Genomic DNA, 19,525 nt, shown 5'->3' on the forward strand with positions numbered 1-19,525 from the left:
TGCTTTTCCGGCTCTCGGTATTGGGACACGGGTCCCGATCGTCACTTTTTGCGTCGTCGTCGATTGGAATCAGGTGGCCAGCAGCCCTGACGCGCACGCCGAGCGAGACGGCTGCTATCTGGGTTACTCTGCCCACCCCCCCCCCCAATCCCGCCGCTGCAGATGAATATTAATAAGCAGTTATTAATATCTGGCGCCCGTGTGTGCGGGAGGCCGCGTCGTGTCGTCCTCCTCTTCTTCCTTCTTCCTCCTTCCTTCAGTTTGGACTTTCTCGTGACTTCTTTGTGGTTCTCTTCTCGGCTTTGTTTCGCCTCCACCTGCCTTCTGCTTGTAAATGGCTTCTATACTGTGCACTAGTACACACTGTATGTCCGAGCGCCTTAGTCGTGGTATTGGGATTGTGCGCGTGCGTGCGGGAAATTGACAATAGGCCTCCACTTGATGTCCGTGAGGAACAAATGCTCACCTAGTTTACGCACATTTCGTTTGAATTGCACACGTGTTTGCGGTTGTGTACTGAATGGGTGATTGTGTGTGTACGCGGGAACATTCCAAAGAGCCCAGGTGACTTCTTTTGTCCTGAAAATGGGGGCGCAGAGCATATATTGATTTATGTGTCCACAAGAGCATTCTGAGCGGTGTTTACGCGGACTGTAATGAATCGGAAGGTTGCAAAAGTTGCTTTCTTGTCCCATAATCCGGCTCTCCACCAAGATTTATGATTATCACCCGGGTCGTGGATGTGCAATCCTCGGAAATAGCCGGGCAGCTCCAGTGTGACACAATACATCACAGCCAAACGACGTTTTAAGCACCGTGAATATCTTTTGGCTTGACTTGAAAATGTGCAATATTAGCACGGTTTGGTGGCACTGATCTCGCGAAGCTCCAAAAAAAAGTCCTCAATTTGTTCGTTGCCACTCCCAGTTCAAGTTTACTGTCAAACTGAGCAAAACAAGATTGACAGTCAATTTAAAACAATCACATAAAGCAATGCTCACAAGGGACTGATATTTGTACACGAACTACATGTAGACAAAATAATAATAATTACATGCATGTATTCTTTATCCACCGCAAAAAAAAAACTTAATATGACTGCGGCTTACTGAGTCGTTCACAGTGTGAAACTTCTTCGTTTTTGTCTCTATGGTTGTATTATACTGCCCCTGGTGGCCAAGTAGCACACATCAGACTGTTTCTTTACCGTAATTTCCAGCCTGCGGAGCGCACCGGGTTATTAGCCTCACCCACTACATTAGTAAAAGAAATACCATTTGGAACATACATAAGCCGCTTGTGTGTAAAAGTGCCCACATTGAAACACGAGATATTTACAAAGAAAGATGGTACACAGAGTTTTCAAAGTTTAAATCCCTTAGTTTAGTTTAACATAGCAACAACATGGTAGCACGAACAGGGCTGATTTAAAAAAAAAAAAAAAAAAAGAAGAAAAAACAGCCACGGCAACTACACAGCACTAACACAAGAAAAACATACCTAAATCACTGACATGCAACAGTAACACAGCAGAAACATGCTAGCGCCGCGCTAACAGGGCCGGTTAAAAAAAGAACAACGAAAAAAATATATCGGTAAAAGTCACTGAGATGCGGCAGTAACACAGCATCAACACGCTAGCACACCGCTAACAGGGCCGGTTAAAAAAAAAAAGAAAAACATGTCGGTAAAAGTCACTTCCTCGGCACATATATTCCACTGGTCTCGCTTACATTTTCCACTTGAGTGCTCCCTTGCGACCGTTAGAAAACATGCACAAATTAGCTGCATCACCGCATAAATCCACTGGGTTGAAAGCGTGTGGAAAAAAGTCGCAGTTTATAGGCCGGAAATTACGGTACATTCCATGTGAAATGTAATTATGATTTTTTTTTTTTGTGTGTGTGTGTGTGTGTGTGTTGTGGGCTGGAACTCAAGGCACCCCTTTATTTTCTTTTTTTAAAGAATTTTGACACTCCAAAGAAAGCGTCTGAATATACGAATGTGCTCGATCGCATCCGAACAGCCGGGCGCCGCCCATGTGAGGGTTTTGTCGTCCGCGTCAGACGTCGAAGGAGATTAATCGACGCGGTGCGGATCGAGAACAGGCGCTTTTCATTGTGCCCGCGCGAGATGGCACATGAATTGGATAAAAATAGTATCGGCTTTAAAAGCAGTGTTGGCGGTGACAGCGATAATGACGGCGTGTCATGCGAAGAACTGAGGAAATGACAATCACACTTTGCTCGCCAAAAGGCTGAGAGAACTCCATTATGCCCCCTCAGGCTTATCATTATTGTTGTTATATTTTATTTGCGCTCGAAACAGACTGCTTCCTCGGCAGTGCTGACAGTCAATCACAAGACAGAAGTCGAGAAATGGCAACGACGACAAAAAAAAAAAAAAAAAAAACACGGAAAATTAGAAAAGAAATGAGGCTGTGACGGACGGGATGGAGAGGAGTGAAGGAGATGAAAGATCCACTGTCATGAAATTGATTTTTAGCATGTTATTAATGAAAAAACAGCAGCCGGAATGGACCCATCCGTTTTTTTTCCCCCAGCACAAAACATGATTTTGACGTATGTGGCTTTTTGTAACTCCCGCCATGAAAATCCTCTCGAGGGATTTGTTTTCGAGAAGAAGCAGGAAGTGACGTACAGACCAGTAGCGCACTCAAGCAGTCTCGTTTGTTTATACTAGTTTTACCTGGTGGAAGGTGGCTCGTTGTTCCTTCGTGTTAGCCAAAATCCCGGCATGTCGTATTGCTGGATGTTGCTCGAACACTCTGGAGGATGGATTCGCTTTTCACACTTTTCCAAAAGACCCGGTTTGTCGTGAAAAATGGATTGCACAGGTGCAAAGGACGACAGCTTTGTGGGTTCCAAATGACAGCTACTAAAATAAACAACAGTTGGTAGTGGGGGGGGGTGGCAAAATCGGTAAACCAGGGGTGCTAAATGTGTCGATGTGCGCATCGGAAGGCTTCCGCGCAGCAGCCGCTGAAGGACAGCCTCCGCTGGCCCTGTGGTTCAGCAGGGGAGGTGGTTTGGCCGTGATCCGCATATCATCTAAATGTGAATCAATACGATAGGGTAATGTTTCCCCGGTCACTTCACTTTGTTGTGAGATGTTCTCTTTTTCGAAAAGAGCGTCCGTGTCAGAAGGGGCGTGTTCGTCTCCCATAGTAGGGGCCTCGGCGCGTTTTCAATGGCGAATGTCCAGAGTGATGTCACGGGCAGAAGATGCAGCCAATATGGCGACCACTTGGATGTCGAATGAGACTTCTGCAACTTTGCGCATGGATGACACGATCTCCGCTCGTTTTTATTTTTTCATATAGACATTGAAGTGAATAATGTTATGTATATTTTTTCGTTACAATATCTATTTTAGAATGTTTATAGGGATGGCACTTGGGCTTTAAGAATATGGTGGAAGTAAAGTTTTGATCGGGCATCGGTGAGTGGTCCGATAGTGACATCATCGCCGTCAGCAGATGGAGGCGGACACACGTCAACGATTTAAGGAGGGATCATCTGATCGGAGCCTTTGAGTTTTCGGTTTCGAACGCCGTTCTGGCTCGACATTAAATGGCCGACCGGCTGCCGGTCATGCCTGAATGTTGTCGTTACGGATCGCTAAAAAAAAAAAGGCCCATCTTGTCGCTGCGGGAAAAAAAAAGTTTCCCAGCAGAATTTAAAGCGCCCGTCCCTGGCGACCGTCGACAAAGTTTTGTGGAAATCGTCTTTTGCGCCATCCCGCGAACAAACAGCAACGTAATGTTGTGAGAGTGTGCGTGTGTACGCGTGTGTCATTTGCAAGTGCTCAGCGGTGAAGTGATAGCATCTGTCTGCAGTCTTTATCGTTAAAAAGATAACAGCTCCACTGACTGTTTTTATTTTTTCCCCCCTCTCTGTTGGCTTTACTTCCACTTTGGAATACGATTTCTTATCCACTACTACCACACTGTAACGGCTGCTAATGTGGCATTTTCGTATCGAGTTTTAACATTTAAACGATGACGTTAAATCGGAATATTCCGTGGAAAGGTTAAACATTTTTTTTTTTTTTTTAAAAACGTGAGTCATGTGCATAATCTGCTGCAGGATGAGCGTTTTTGTGCAATCCTCGTTGGGGTGTCACAGAGTGGGTGGAGAGTGGGGGGGGGGGGAGGATATTATACGTCTTTAATCTGGCTAAGCAGGCGGCTCGAAGGATCCGCTCTCTCGTTTTTATTCACCGCGTCGCTTTGCGCAAGTGTAATCTGCTCGAGATTATTGTAATGCCGTCTCGTACTCTGCGGCGAGCGTTCCGCAATCCGCCGCACTTGTTGGAGCGCCGCTGCCGTCGCGAACGGGTTGGGTGCAGATGTCGCCGCGATTAGAACCCGACAAGCAGCTGCTACTTTACACGCACGGCGCGGCAACACGTACAAGATGAGCGCACGGCAGCACTCAGTTTCGTGCTCTCGGTTACGCAGCAACTCTAAATTTGAACTTGAAAGTACAGTAAAGCCTCGGTTCTCGAACGTCCCTGTTTTCGAACGAAAATTGGTACTCGAACTGCCCCGAAAAAACCCGGAAATGACACAATGCGCGCGGCGCAAGCAGCTGACCCACCAACGACGTGTTTTGTTGTTGTCAAAGCGAAGCCCCCCCCCCCAAAAAAAGCCGGAAATGACATTTTGTTATTCTGTACAAAGCACCCTCTGTACATAGATGTGTCCTGGTACTGTACTGTATTAACCCCCAATCATGGCTCCAAAGAAGGCAAGTTGCTTGTTAAAAGTTATTCTGCACTTTTTTTTAATAAAAAAAAAAAGTTTACAAGGCTAGGGGGCCGAGTGGCTCCAGATACGGCAATGCACTCCCAGCCTAGCGTACTATACCACTACAGCGTACATTTTAAGCAAATAATAAATGTATTTCTTAAATTATTTGATTATATAAAATATTTAAACTATTCATGTATTTCTACGATGCAGTTTATGGTCAGGTAAAGCTAAAAAGAATGATTTTAAAAAGTCAAATTTCTAGGCTTGGAATGGATTATTTCTTTTTCCATTCATTGTAACGGGAAACATCGATTCGGTTTTCGAACAAATCACTTCTCGAGCCGTTTTCTGGAAGGGATTGTAGTCGAGAACCGAGGCATCACTGCACAAGAAAAATGTTTAACTGTCTTTTTCGGGTCAACGTATGTGAAAAATCAGCAATGTGAAACTTTGTACACGTCAAGATGCAGTCAGGATCGTCTTGTAACATTTTCTCCCCCGTTTCTGCGTTCCAGGCTCCGACTACTCTCCCCCTCACCCTCTTCCTCGGCCCCCTGCCCCCGGCCTGACCAACGAGCACCCGGGCGTCGGCGACCGCGATGGAAGCGGGGGCGGAGTCAACCACGGCGTGGTGGGAGTGGTGGGCCTGGCCCCGGAGCACATCGCCACGCCGGGCGCCGCCCTGAGCTGGCAGGCCGCCATCGACGCCGCCCGCCAGGCCAAGATGATGGGCAACGCGGCCTCGGGCGGCGCGGCGGGGCTGGCGGCGGGAGGGGGCGGCCCCATCTCCACGGCCAGCTCCACGCAGCGCAAGAGGCAGCACTACAGCTCCAAGCCCAAGAAGCAGACGGCCACCACGGCCACGCGGCCCCCTCGAGCGCTGCTCTGCCTCACGCTCAAGAACCCCATTCGCCGGGCCTGCATCAGCATCGTGGAGTGGAAGTATCCTTCGGTGATGCCATTTCGGATGTGGAGTTTACTGCCCGACGTCGTTGTTTAAAATTCATCTTTTGGGCATCTCCTCTTCTACTCAGCTAAATATTACAGACAATTCCGTCCTTTAGCGATGAATCTACTAAGTTCGTTTCCTGCAGTTATGGACCAGACTGAAGCTCTTGATTAAACCTAAATTCCCAACCAGATTTTCACCCAAATCTAATTATTATTTTTTGGATTGTTTTTGACTAATACAAATTGCCTTTTGTAATCTTGGAATGAATCCTTCACAACAAACTATATTTGGAGTCGTCCCCGCAATGTAACGCATTGTCTCTCTGCATCTAAATTGGTTGATTAGTTTGAATGTAATCCCGCTCGGACGCAAACAAGCGAAAAGACACCTTGGCGGATGTAGTACATGATTGTTTAAAAAAAAAAAAAAAAATGTAATAATAATAATTAAATGCAGTGACAGTAGGAAAAGACTTGAAGTATACGGAAGAGTGACTCTGGAGCGTCTCCTCCTCCTCCACGCCATCAACTCGCCGGCTTAATCAATCCGTGCGCCCTCTGGCTTTGAAAACACGTGAGCCCTCCTCTTCCTCCTTTCTGCTTCCTCTCCCTTTCATCCTGCCGGCCTCTTTTTTTTTTTTTTTCTTTTTTCTTTTTTTTTTTTTGTTTACTCGCATGCGGATTAAAAAGCCGCTTCATTCCTCCCGTTTCTCCGTCACACTTCTCTCCCTTCTGGTTCTGGCAGCATTCATCCTTTCTCCCCAGGGTCCCTCCTCCTACGCTCCATCCATCCATCCTGCACCCCCTCAATTTACTATCCCTCTGTCTGTGCGCTCGCCTTTCTTCACCTCCCGCTTTTCTTTTAGAGCTCCGTCGTTTGCTTCGTTTTCCCTCCCGGATTAGCGTCGCATCCGAGCGGGTCCGATTGTTGCGAGGGAGCTGGGAAAGGTAAACTTGAGGGATGACAAAGAGAAGCAAGGGCGGCGGAACCAAGTCCAGAGCGCATCCGTTCCCCCCAAGGTTATCGTCTATTTAAATGAGTGCGATTTTTTTTTTTTTTCATTTTTTTTTTTTTTGCCATCCCGTTTTGGGAAAAGGGCGGCCTCTCGTGATTGACGTGGCTAATTTCCCCGATTATTTTTGTCATTTATTTTTATTCCCCATATCTTAGCAGTTATAGTAAATTGCAGCAAACAGCAGGCGGTGATGAGCTCGCAGATGATTACCCACAATTCCCGGCATTAATCATGCAAACAACTCGGAAGGAGAAGGAGTTGAACAAATAGGATGCGAGAAGCAATAAATCTCCAAATTACACTCAATTTGGAGGTCAATTTGAATTGGACGCCCTTCAAAAGCCGGGCCTCGAGAGACGGCCCATTCGCACGTCTCCCTCGCCGCATCCTGCTGTTACCCTGACAACCGGCGCCCCTCTCGGCGGGTCGATGAGGCTTGTCCGAGCTCGCGCGCGGATGCACACGTTCTCGCGTGACAAAATCCAAACGTAGAACTCGACGGTACTTACAGGTAAATGACAGACACTCACCGGCCTCAAAATTAATTACAACTGCAGTTTAGTTCCGTGAAGGAGAAAGGATTCTCAAAACTCTCGACTGTAATAAACGGTACAAAAACCACAGTATTTCCTCCCATAGGAAGTTATGCAAATTCAATTAATCCGTTCCAGACATCCCAAACTATGACTAATGAACATTTACAAATCTCCAAAAATCCATCTTAAAAAAAAAGGTGAACACTCAGAACTCTTGTGTATACGAGGGTTCAACAGTCGACAAGGCAAACTCCCCAATGTGCGCTTTAACTAACAACTCAAGGCAACAACAACCCCGTGGGTCTGCTCGGCAAAAATCAGGCAAGATAGGCCAACGTTGGCGTAACACATGGTCAATGCCCCGGCCTTCAAAGTAAAAGCATGCAATAAAAGAGTTTCCCTGGTCTCATGGGGGCTTATTTAGCAGCCGCTCATGAAGAATTTTATGCATTTTTGTCAAGTTTGACTACAGAACTGAATCGTATGAAATCCAAAAACCGAAGTACTGCTGTACAGTCATGCAGCATGCAGCGCCTGCAGTTCTACCTAACGAAGTGTCCCGTGGGTGTACGCTGCAGCGTTGTGCTGAAATAGTTTCATAGCGCTGTTGTGAGCGTCGTGAGCTGAATATGACACACAATTGCAGTATGCAATCTGGTTATCACCCTAAAATTGATGTTAAATCCCCAAATGTACAGTGCAGTAGCTGAGTCAGTACAGATTAGCAGAAAGCCTCGACGCTCGACGGGCGCTGCTATTTTCCTGGTTTGCGATTTCAGCCGCAGTTCAGCTGATAAATCTATTCAATTTTTATTTAAGAAAAAAAAAAAAAAAAAAAAAGATTTTTCTCCTGCATATTTTTCTTTACCCTCCACCCAAAACATTTCAGTAGCGAAAAAATGATTGTGTTGATAGAAGCTGACCTCACGCCTCCCCCCAAAAACATTTACAGGTCAGGTTCCAGGAGCGAGACGGCCAGTTAGCGTCTGGGCCGTGTTCTAATGAGGCCCCGCCGCAAGGGCCAGTGATGAAGTTTGATGCATTTTACTCGCTTGTGACTTAAGGTCAAGCCTTAATCCAAACATAAACAGAACTCTGGTGGAGACATATCCGTCTCTGTCGGCAAGCCACTACGAAAACTCTCGAAAATGGGCCGCCCTCTCGCTTCATTCAACAATTTACTATTAATTCTGTCCTCGGCCCGTCCACTTTTGGGGCGAAAACCGTTAGTTGAGTTTTCGTGGATACAGTAGCCGCAAGGTGAGCCGTCACTGAGCTCACAAAACCAACAAAACCATTTTTTTTTTATGCACACCAAAAAGTATCTGTGGGCATTCAGTGGCTCATATTTCTTCATTTTTTACCCTCAGAGCATATACTTACTACACACAGTACACACATGTACATGTTTTTTTTTTTTTTTTTTATCCACTTCAACTCGCAACAAGCATCCGTATGACAGATCGCGACCCAACCGGCTTCAACTCGCTTTATTTTCACACCCATTTTTGAAGTTCACCGCTAAACAAACAAAACGCCAAAGACGGACGACTGCACGTTGTGTGCTTAAAAGAACCGCACAACTTTGCCTCCGATAAATCGGAGCGGTGGTGGAGGGAGAAATTGCGCTGATGAAAAGCAGGCCTCCGTCTCTCCTTCACGTGCTCTCGCTCGCTCGCCCGGCCAAAAATACTGAGGTCACGCCCCTCTCAAGGACCTTCTCCCCCCCCCCCAAAAAAAAGTGTCTTTCCCTGTTTGGTTCAGCCGCATCCTGTCTTCCATGCGACGGCGGCGCCCATATTTGGGCATGTGGGCTCACACACACACCCCCCCCCCCGGCGGTCTCCATCCATCTTATTGTTAGCGGCTTTAATGTCCTTCCTTGTGAGCCCAAAATGATGTTTTCACAGTTCAGATTCAAGCATTGATCACAGTGACAAATCCCACCCGTTAGAAAACGGGGGGACGCCGGCGCTTAAGAGCGAGTCCGCCCCGGGATCGATGGCGATCTAAGTAAGACGAATGCGGCCGCCGAGGCCGCCGCGTTGCACTGCGTCGGCGTGTGTTCCTTAATCCGCATCCTCCTCCTCCTCTCAGACCCTTCGAGATCATCATCCTGATGACCATTTTCGCTAACTGTGTGGCCTTAGCCGTCTACATCCCCTTCCCCGAAGACGACTCCAACGCCACCAACTCCAATTTGGTGAGTAGCGCTCCCGGTCGCGTCGGAATGTTTGTCGGAGAAATGTGAACGCGACACGTTTGCGGTGAATAGGCATCATTTTGTTGTGTTTGCCGTTAAACGCGGGAAGTTGTGTTGTTGCGAGCGCGTGCGAATGAATTGGGACAGAAATTAAGCGGCTGTCTTCTGAATGAACGCTCATCATTAGGCGGCGGAAACCGAGGCTTTATGATTGTGTTTTAAAACGGAAATCCCGCAATCAAAGTGAAAGATTCACTCATCGGAAGACGTCCCGACCTCCTTTTTGGCTCGTTTGGACTGAGAATGGCTTCTGCGCTCGTCAGACGGTCGTTTACTCTGATGACGTCCTGAAAGTATCTTGTATAACAAAACTTGACTGCTGGCCACCGCTTGACTGGAGCGTGTGTGCGTGTGTGTATGCGTGTGTTTGCATTTGTGCGTCACAGCTTGTGTGTGTGTGTGCTGCTAATCCCTGCGAGGCCGCGTAACATCTGTCACACTGTCGTCCTTCCATTCTGTCGAAGAACGCTGTTGTCGCGGTGGACGTGAGACATTTTCCGCCCTAGGAAAACAAACCATTTTCTTGAAATCACTTCATTGTCTGACGGTTACGACGTAGAACTCTTCGAGGCCATCTTGTCGGGCAGAGCAGTCTATTTGTAAAAGTTGGCGATGCGGGGATCGATAATGAAATGTCGGTACCGCAGATGCCGGAGCTGTTTGCACTTATAATCCATTGCCGAATCAAAATATTGATACTTTTTTGTATATGTGTGGTAAAGAAGTGAAGAAACTGGTCCAGGCGGGTGGAACAGTTGGGGGAAGGTGTCTGGTGTTCTATGTGACGGAAGAGAGCAGGTGGAAAGGTTGTAAGGCTAGAAGTTTAGGAGCAGGATTTAAATCATTTTTCCATAGAGTACATGGGAAGAAAAATGGAGTAGGGGCTCAGAATGTCTTGGAGGTGAAAAGAGGATCAGATCAAGTGATGAGGCTGAAATTTAAAATTGAGGGTGTTATTTGCAATGTGATTAGTGGCTATGACCCACGGGTTGGATGTAAGTTAGAGTTGAAGGAGACGAGATGAAGTAGTTCCGAGCATCCCAGACAGAGAGAGAGTTGTGATCGGTGCAGTTTGTCATGGACATGTTGGTGAAGGAAACGGGGGCGCTGAAGAAGTGGTTGGTAAGTACGGCATCCAGAGTGTGGTAAGAAAGTGAAGAAACGGGTCCAAGTAGGGTGGAACAGCTGGCGGAAGGTGTCTGGTGTGTTATGTGACAGAAGAGTCTCCGCTAGGATGAAGGGCAAAGTTTACAAAACAGTGGTGAGGCCGGCCATGATGTACGGATTAGAGACGGTGCCACTGAAGAAACAACAGGAAGCAGAACTTTAGGTAGCAAAAATGAAGATTCTGAGGTTCTCGCTCGGAGTGAACAGGTTGGATAGGATTAGAAATGAGCTCATTAGAGGGGCAGCCAAAGTTGGATGTTTTGGAGACGAGGTGAGAGAGAGCAGACTTGGATGGTTTGGACGTGTCCAGAGGCGAGAGGAGAGAGTGAGCATATTGGTCGAAGGGTGCTGAGGATGGAGCTGCCGGGCAAAAGAGTGAGAGAGAGGAAGACCAACAAAAAAGGTGGACGGATGTTGTGAGGGAGGACATGAGGACAGTCGGGCTTCGAGAGGAAGATGCACGAGATAGGCTTAGATGGAAAAAGATGACATGCTGTGGCGACCCCTAAAGGGACAAGCCGAAAGGCAAAGAAGAAGAAGCGGTAATGTATATCATTAACAGTAACACAGCGGAGAGGAACTTAACGACTGAGATCTGGTCTAAGTCCTCCTTGGCTACATGGGGCTACTTTTTTCTTCCTCCGGGATACGTGCTCAGTTAGTCAGTCACATGCAGTAATACACACATACAGTACACTAACTGCATGAATTCCGCTTGGAGTTATCATTTCTCTCATTGAGATAATTTCACACAGCCCGCCCCAAAAATAATAATTGGTGTTGGACCGGAAAGGAAAAGGGTTGCCATCGAGGTACAAAAATGTGCGGCAATAGCGCCGCGAAACGCTCTGGGGGGGGGGGGGGTTTGATGATCTGCAACGTTCAGCATACGATGGAATTGCCAGATACTACGCAAACGCCGCCTGTCCCCTGTGAACCGCATAGGGGCTGACATCATAGCCATCTGATTGGAAGCGCGACGAGGCCACGCCGTGAATTCGTCATCAGCTTTTCCGTCCAGCTTTGAGTTTTTCGGCTGTTGGCAATCGCGTTTGCGGCCGCAGGGGCATATCTGTTTTTTTTTTTTTTTGACACTTTTAGCATAAATGAATGATGATTATTGACGTAAGGAGCGGACAGACGGCGTGAGTCAGTGGAAAAGTAAATTCGGCTCAAGTCGGACAGCTGTTGTCTGCCTGCCCCTCGTTACAATGCACACGTACATTAATCGTGTTGGTTTGACGCCCTCTCGTCCCATTTGGGAGCTTTGACCGCGCGAGGCAGTCGTTGGCTTCTGCGACCGTTTCAATTCTTTCCATGTGTATTTTCCCACCTCTGAGTGGAGTCATAATGTATACGTGTAATATGATGCGTGGATTCAAATTATATGCACTACGATACTGGGAGGGGAGAAAAAAAAATCACGTTTTCATTACTGCTGCTCAATTGCATTATGTTGTACTGTGAAGTTATTATAGTGTACGTACAGTACCTGTTCAGAAAAGTTGAACGCGCACGCAGCGAGTTTACATAACTTACGCAATCCCGCAGATCCGTCGTATCGCTTCCAGTGCCGGCTTTCTATTTCCGTCACGCATCCCATAATGAGCCGGCCCGTCTCCTTGACGACGCGGCCAATAATAGCAGCGAGAGGAGAGGGAAGGTTGTCATGGATATGGTAACCAAAGCGATGCGCCTGGCACGTCCTCGCTTTGCAGAGACAGAGGAGACGCAAATGTGCAAAAAGTCTCTCCCCGCTCGCTCTTATTGGTGGCAATTATTGTTTTAATTAAAACTTCAGCGCGCGCACGGACGTTAACGACGGCCCGACCGGTACCCGGCGATAAATAGCGTCGGAGTTCACGCATCGGCGAACAAACGTGTCGCTCGTTAAATGGGAAACTTTAATCGAGTGATATAATATGAGGCCGTAAAACGTTTACTGCCGCCAAAGTATTTATTTGTATGCATTAGCAAAACACACACGCGTGTGCAAAGGCGCCACGCCCTTTGGAGGTGACAAAGGGGTTTGGGGGCGGGTGGGCGGAGCTAAGCAATTCTGCGTCACGCTGCATGGATGACTCACTGATAGCTCAAGCACACGAAATAGCAATAAGTCCATTTAGAAATGCGTGTGAGTTGACACACACACACACATTCTGGGCTGTTGTTCAAAGCTTAGCGGGATTAGCCACTTGACGAAACAAAATAGATCATTTCATATTTTTAGAATCTGCAGGCAAAGCGCCCCATCCTTCAAGCGGCGAAAGTACACTTTTGTGTTACAACTGACGGATTACTATTTGTTTGAAGCGCCGCTAAGCTGCCGCCTTTTTACGTTTGTTTGCGCGCGTAAACAATCCCAATCGCGCGGCTCGAGGTCATGTTGTCGATTTATGATCGAATGTAAAAAGTGCTGGAACTCCTGAGTCACGAGGGGTTCCCGTATTTAGTGACTGAGGGGCAAGGATAATAAAAGCATGGAACTGTGTTCCGGCTCGATTCCCGTGATCTCCTCGCAGAAGTGAATTTTAATGTCCCTCATTTGAGAATGATCCTGCCTTTTGTTTTTTTTTTTCCCGCCTCCCCGGAGCGTTGTCATTTTTCGCCGCTTTTTTTTCGTCCTCGCTCCTTTGCATCTTGAAGCCATCAGCGTCTTGGCGGCCGGGCAACGCGTGCGGGGAAAACGGGCCCGCAATCCCCGTTGCCAAGGCGACAATTTCGATGACATGGGGCTGTACGCCAGTATTTCAAGAAATGGGTGAGAGGTGGGTCAAGATATGATGCGCAAACAGGAAATCCTCTGTATCGCGGTGGAGTGTTGGAGACAGCTTGATGAGGACAATACCCAAAAGTGGAGCTTGTAGTTTTTCCGCTCTGTGGCTTCGGCGCAGGAAGGCCCTCATTTGCATGTCTAGGAAAACTTGCGGGTCAGGGCGCACTTCACCAAACCAGCTGCGAGCTGCAAAATGGGATGTGACACAACTCCGTCGGCCTCCGACTTGCCAGCAAGTTACTTGCGACAAAGTCGGCGGAGGGCAGCGACAAACTCTTCCGGCAATGGGTTGAACACAAACTGTGCAGCAGCGCGAGTAGAAAGACACGATGGCTGTACTCACTGTCAAATATATTCAATATCTTCTGCAAAGAATGACTAATATTAGTGCAGTGCTGTGGAGTTGGAGGAGTTAGGATGTGCCCTCTCCTGCCCCACGAGACCAAGGCGGGCACACCTGAATGAGCAACTCTACGGCCATTGTCATTTCTGTACTGTATTTTCCGCACTATAAGGCGCACGTTCAATGAGTAGCCTATTTCAAAAAAAAAAAAAAAAAATCATATATAAGGCGCACTGGATTATAAGGCGCATAGAATAGAGGTTACAGTAGAGGCTGGGGTTATGTTATGCATCCATGAGATGGAGCTGCACTAAAGGCTCAATATTGATCCATATATAAGGTGCACTGGATTATAAGGCGCAGAGTCATCTTTTGAGAAAATTAAAGACTTTTAGGTGTGCCTAATAGGGTGAAAAATACGGTATGCTACACCAGGGCTCAGCAACCTTTTTGAGGCTGTGGGCTACTTCGTGAGCACCGATCGTATGAAGGGCTACGTGACCTGTTTGTGCCAAATTTCAGACTCAGTTCATTACACGTACATAAAATATTTTTGTTTTAATTTATTGTAGTAAATGTCATTACAGGTATTTTAAAATTTGAATTCACGCAAGCAAGTCAGATTCAGAATTTAACGCACAAATAATAGTAACAATTTGTGGCCTATGGTATTTTTAGAACATACCTCGCGGGCGCCTTATATGATCCTCGCGGGCTACCATTCGCCCGCGGGCACCGCGTTGGTGACCCCTGAGCTACACTATTATCAAATGCTATTTTTCCTTCTTGAAATACAGGTTTTTTTTTTTTCCCGGGATGGGGGGGGGGTGACTTGGCATTTCCATGGATTTTTATGAGGAAAGAAGATTTGAGATACATGCTAGGCCCATCTTTGTTGCAGCTCCGTTGCTCTCATTTGATTGTGCTGTTGTACCTAATGTTGTAGCTTCTATCACTTCTGTACATATCGACCCAGAGTCAACAACAATAATGATAATAATAATAATAATAATGGACGTGAGGGAATAAGAGGCTCATGAGCTAAAATAGTCCTCGCTAAACCCGTTACTAAATTTGTTTTTTCCCCTGCCTGCAAACCCGTAGTTTGATTTATCAGGCCTACAAGAGGCTCCGACACGCCGGGAACGGCGCGTGCCATCGTGCTGAATAATTACAAATCCGATAGCGGAAGCGAGATGAGAACACCGCCGGGTTCCACTTTCGCATCTGTGAAAACGATGCAACTTATATTTTGAAACCTGGCAGCTGGCCGGAATTTCAGAAATGTTCACGCAAGTTTCTCGCGTGTCGCTCCAGTAATTAAAGTCACTGTGCTCTGACAAGGCGGAACTAGTAGCGGCAGAGGCGGACGGCGCAAGATGATGAAAGAGCGGGGTTGGGGGTGGGGGGGGGGGCGTCACTAATGTTTCCTGCTAAAATATTTAAACGAGTGCTGCATGATGCGTCACCCTGTCCCACGCGGGCACGGAGTAGCGCCCGCCCCAAAATCCCCACCGAAGGAGGCACGCAGGAGCCGGCGGCCATATTTTCGCAGGCTGAACTTCCTGTTCACGCACTCCCCTCACTCAGAATAACTTAATAATTTATGGGAAGCAATTGCAGGCGGGAGAGTGCATCGGTTAATCTGAAAATCGAGCGTGTTTGGGGTGGGAAAATATGCCGCCCATAAGTGACCAGGTCAACTCGAACCCAACGAGTGCACTGACCTGAAGACGCTGCTATAGAGCTTGTGCACGTGGCATCACCATTTTCGCGGCGACATAATGCCGGTCAAAAAGAGCTGCTCGACAGTGTGGGGGACATCAAACCGGAGCAGAATATACACAATGCCCGAGACTTGTTGTGCTGTTGGTTGTTACAACAGACGAGACGGATATTATTGATAGTTTCGGGTTTGATTTCGAGTCGAGCGGAGGGACGACGGCCGCTGACAACGAGGGGCTAAACGCTCGCGCGCGGCTGTAAATTCCACAAGCCGATCCAGCTCGAGAGCGTCGGGGAAACATCTGCGGCAGAAAAAAAAAAAAAAAAGGGATTTCAAAAGCGGTTATTCATTTAAAGAAGGGGAAATGCATCTGTTTTTTTGGGGTTCTTTTTTTTTTTTTTGCAAACGCCGTGTCCGTACAGTGCAGGCAAAATGAACTGGAAAAATAAAAACACCTACATGCCAAAAAAGATTGCTGGCAATGAAAATGCACCGTGGGCTTCGAGTTGACTTATGACTCATCTACAACCATTTGTTTCACTTTAACTCTTTTATTTCTAGGTAACTGTGTCTATCGCATCCGTAAAAAAAAAAAAAAAAAAAAAAAAAATTGCTGTACAGGTTTGCGTCAAGCTTGACAGAAAATGTGCAAGGTGTGTGTTGGAGTGTGTGTGTGTTTGCGCGTGTGTGACGAGGCAGAAAGTAAGTCGGACTATGAAGTAAAGTCCCGTCTTTTGGGGAAAGTATTTATGACCCCCGGCCTGACAGGAGATGTGTCAAGGGGGGCTGACAGTAAATGGAACCTGATGGAGCAACACACAAACACACAATAAGTAAAAACACAAGTCAATGCACATCCGAGAGAGAGGCAGGCAGGCAAGCGGCAAGCCGTCACACACAACTGAGTACTCGGACGCTCCTGTACATGTGATGTCCGAGGAACTACCTGACGGGTGCATGTGAGTGTGTGTGTGTAAATGGCTTATTACAGTTGGGGGGGGGTCGTGTCATTGCAAAGTGAAGACTGGGGCTCATCAGTTTGGCTCACTTGAATAAATACAAATAATCAGTTGAGATAATGTTGCAGGAATGAGTTTTTTCCGGCATTATCCCTAAAATCCAGTGTAAGAAAAATCACACTTTCGGGTTCACTCATCACAATCCCCGAATTTTAGTCGTGTCCACGTTGGTCTTGACTATTTTGTAAAATTTCCTGCTTAATTCGTATCAAAAGCATCAATAGTGAAGTGTTAAAATGTATCCCGAGCAGAGAATTTCAGTCAGTCGGCATGTCTTCTTCTGCAGTGTCGTGGCTTGCATTTCTGCCCGGCTCGCTGTCATTTCTGCGACTGTTTGTCAGTCTACATGTCAATCATGAGCGCAGAAAAGATGACTATTTCCGCCCCACACAGAATCCCCAACCCCCACCAAACTCCTACCGGAACCACCGTGTCCATCTGCACATGGTTTCAACTGAGCCGAGTGGATAAATGTTGGCGCTAAACGCGCCATCGACAGGAGTAGAACCTCACTCAAGTGGGCTGCTTTCAATTAACCGGGTGGGTTTCCCACCGGAGGGCTTTAACGTCGCTATCAGACTCATTGAACAGACATCGTGGCGGCGGCGTCAGAGACCGCGCAGAGAAGCGCCGTTTGGACGGCGGCCCGGACAGATTCCGGGATCGAGCGATAATAGCGTAGCCCGGAGGACGCGACGGACGAGATGCGCGCGTGCGACACGTACACGGCGGGGAGTTGAACAGCCGTGCTGCCAAGTACAATATCAATAACCAAAAACAAAAACTTATTCAGTCAGAAGTGCTTTTTTTTTTTTTTACCCAGTGCTTGGAGAAGTGTCAGCTCATTACCAATGAAGGGGGGAGAGCCCTCCGGTGCGTAGCTAGCATCTCGTTAAGACTCGTTGAGCTAATTCCTCTTCAATTAGCCTAAATGTGACATGAGGACCAGTGAAGGAGGCTGCGGTCCAAGATGAGACCACTTGGCGCCCACCCAACCCCCCCCCCCCCCCCAACGCCAACCTCAGCCCTTACGTCACCAACAATTCTGACAGAATATGCCCATTAGCATGAGCACGAAGGTCTTTGAGAATTACTCATTAGTTGTGAGAGGACTCGGACATTTTTGGAAGCTCATTTGAGGATGTTAAGTCTGTCGAAGATTGTGGTTTTCTAGACGCCATCACGTGGCAGTGTTAGGATTTAGTGAAAAGTTTATTGTATATTTCACGAGCGTCAAACTTCATTTATGACTTCTTATGGGAGTTAGTGCACGAGATGGACGGTGGTTTAGCGAGGGAACTCAAACCGGCACGTGACCAAATTGCTAAATGCGTGTTAGCTAGCTAGCATCTAACATCAGCATGTAATATTAGCGCAATCTATTTAGTTCTACATCCCAAATAACCGCAGGGAGCCAAGCAGCTCACCGATGCCAAAAGCATCTCGTTGCCGTCTTTGTAAGACACAAGTATTTGGACCGGGTACAAAAATTTCGCCTGGATATTAGATGTTGTGCCGCTGTCTTCCCGTCCTCCCCGCCATTAAAATGTCAAGTCAACGCCGAGGATGCCGCCTCCGCCGTCCTCGCTCAGCTTTTTTTTTTTTTTGTCCAAACATGGTCAACGGTGCCGCGCGTGATAAACATCTCTCTGGCTCGCTCTCGCTCGGCGGACACAAAGTAACCAAACGCCGTCTTCTGTCACCACTCCAGAACTGGAGCGTGAAACTCTCTGCGGGAGATCAGTTATCTTGGCTCTTTTATGCGCTGACTAACCACTTATACGCGGCGTGGCGCACCGCTCAAGCACGCGTTCCGGCCGGAGGTTGAGACGTGCGCCGAGCTCGTGTGTGCATCGGAGGAGTAAAGACGGAACGCCAGTGGCCGTGACCCCCGACCCTCCTATTCCTGGAAAAGGTGAAAACGGATCCCTTAGAGTACAGCAATTAGTCCTGAGAAAATATGACCTCTCGAGGGATTTCAATTAAGCTCTTATTTCTGACTGTCGAGGCACGAAAACCCCCAAGTACATCATCTTTCTTTTCCTTTCCTTTCATCAAGTGCCAGTTAAAAGCCTGGTCTGCACTTTGAAACCAAGCCGCAGGCCTTTATCCCGACCTCAAGTGCGACTTTTAACACGGAATTTAAAAAGTGTGCATCCCTGCATGCGAATGCTCAATTACAAGCACGCCCTCCCAACACACACGGCCAGCGCGCCGCCCGTGGCAGTGAATGTGAAGCTGTTAAACTCGGTCGCCAGGGCAACCAGCTTGTTGCCAGGTAGCAACTGAGAGAGAGAGAGAGAGAGAGAGAGAGAGAGAGAGAGGACGCAGAGGAAGAATTAGTGAGATCGGAAGGATAAAATTAGACTTACAAGTGACAGACGGCGTCTTTGATTTTGTGTGTAAAACACTCGACATTTTCAGTCTTGTGTCAGTCTTGCTGCAATATGTGACAACCAAGCCTCCTTTTGTATTTCAATGAAATAGTATTTTTGCTCACATATGCCCACTGGCGGTTTATGTTATGCGCAATATGTGGGGCCGCACGTTTTCTCATTGTCGTGTAAATAATAATGAGTTTGCGCCCCCTTGTGGAGCCATTCTTACACCCCTGCAAGGACTTTGCTCATCGACGACGAGCGTTTGATGGCAAGAAAGATCTGTGTCTGGGAGAAGAGGTAAGGTTAGTTCGTTGGTAGTAAACGCAAGCTAACCAGGTTTTTCCTCTAACTTTTTCAGTTCAACTCTTCCTCTTTTCCTTTCGGCTTGTCCCGTGAGGGGTCGCCACGGCGTGTCATCTTTTTCCATCTAAGCCTATCTCGTGCATCTTCCTCTCTAACACTCACAGTCTTCATGTCCTCCCTAATAACATCCAATCAAGCTTTTCTTTGGTCTTCCTCTCGATCGTTTGCCTGGCAGCTCCATCCTCAGCACCCTTCGACCAACGTACA

General features: G+C 47.4%; 1 protein-coding gene across 5 annotated transcripts in view; it reads left to right on the forward strand.

The window, feature by feature from the left end:
* cacna1c (calcium channel, voltage-dependent, L type, alpha 1C subunit) overlaps nucleotides 1–19,525 on the forward strand; it is a 107,151-nt gene that overhangs the window by 30,379 nt on the left and 57,247 nt on the right. For 3 of the 5 annotated variants that reach the window (XM_061806777.1, XM_061806778.1, XM_061806779.1), the window contains exons 1-2: nucleotides 5,367–5,719; nucleotides 9,378–9,483. In XM_061806777.1, the coding sequence (XP_061662761.1) occupies nucleotides 5,502–5,719; nucleotides 9,378–9,483 (324 nt within the window). In that variant the 5' untranslated portion in view covers nucleotides 5,367–5,501. Of the gene's footprint in view, nucleotides 1–5,292; nucleotides 5,720–9,377; nucleotides 9,484–19,525 lie in introns of those variants that run through there. The other 2 variants (XM_061806780.1, XM_061806781.1) reach the window with 1 other exon arrangement.

This window comes from Syngnathoides biaculeatus, chromosome 20 (assembly GCF_019802595.1).
Source record: "Syngnathoides biaculeatus isolate LvHL_M chromosome 20, ASM1980259v1, whole genome shotgun sequence".
Classification (NCBI taxonomy): domain Eukaryota; kingdom Metazoa; phylum Chordata; class Actinopteri; order Syngnathiformes; family Syngnathidae; genus Syngnathoides; species Syngnathoides biaculeatus.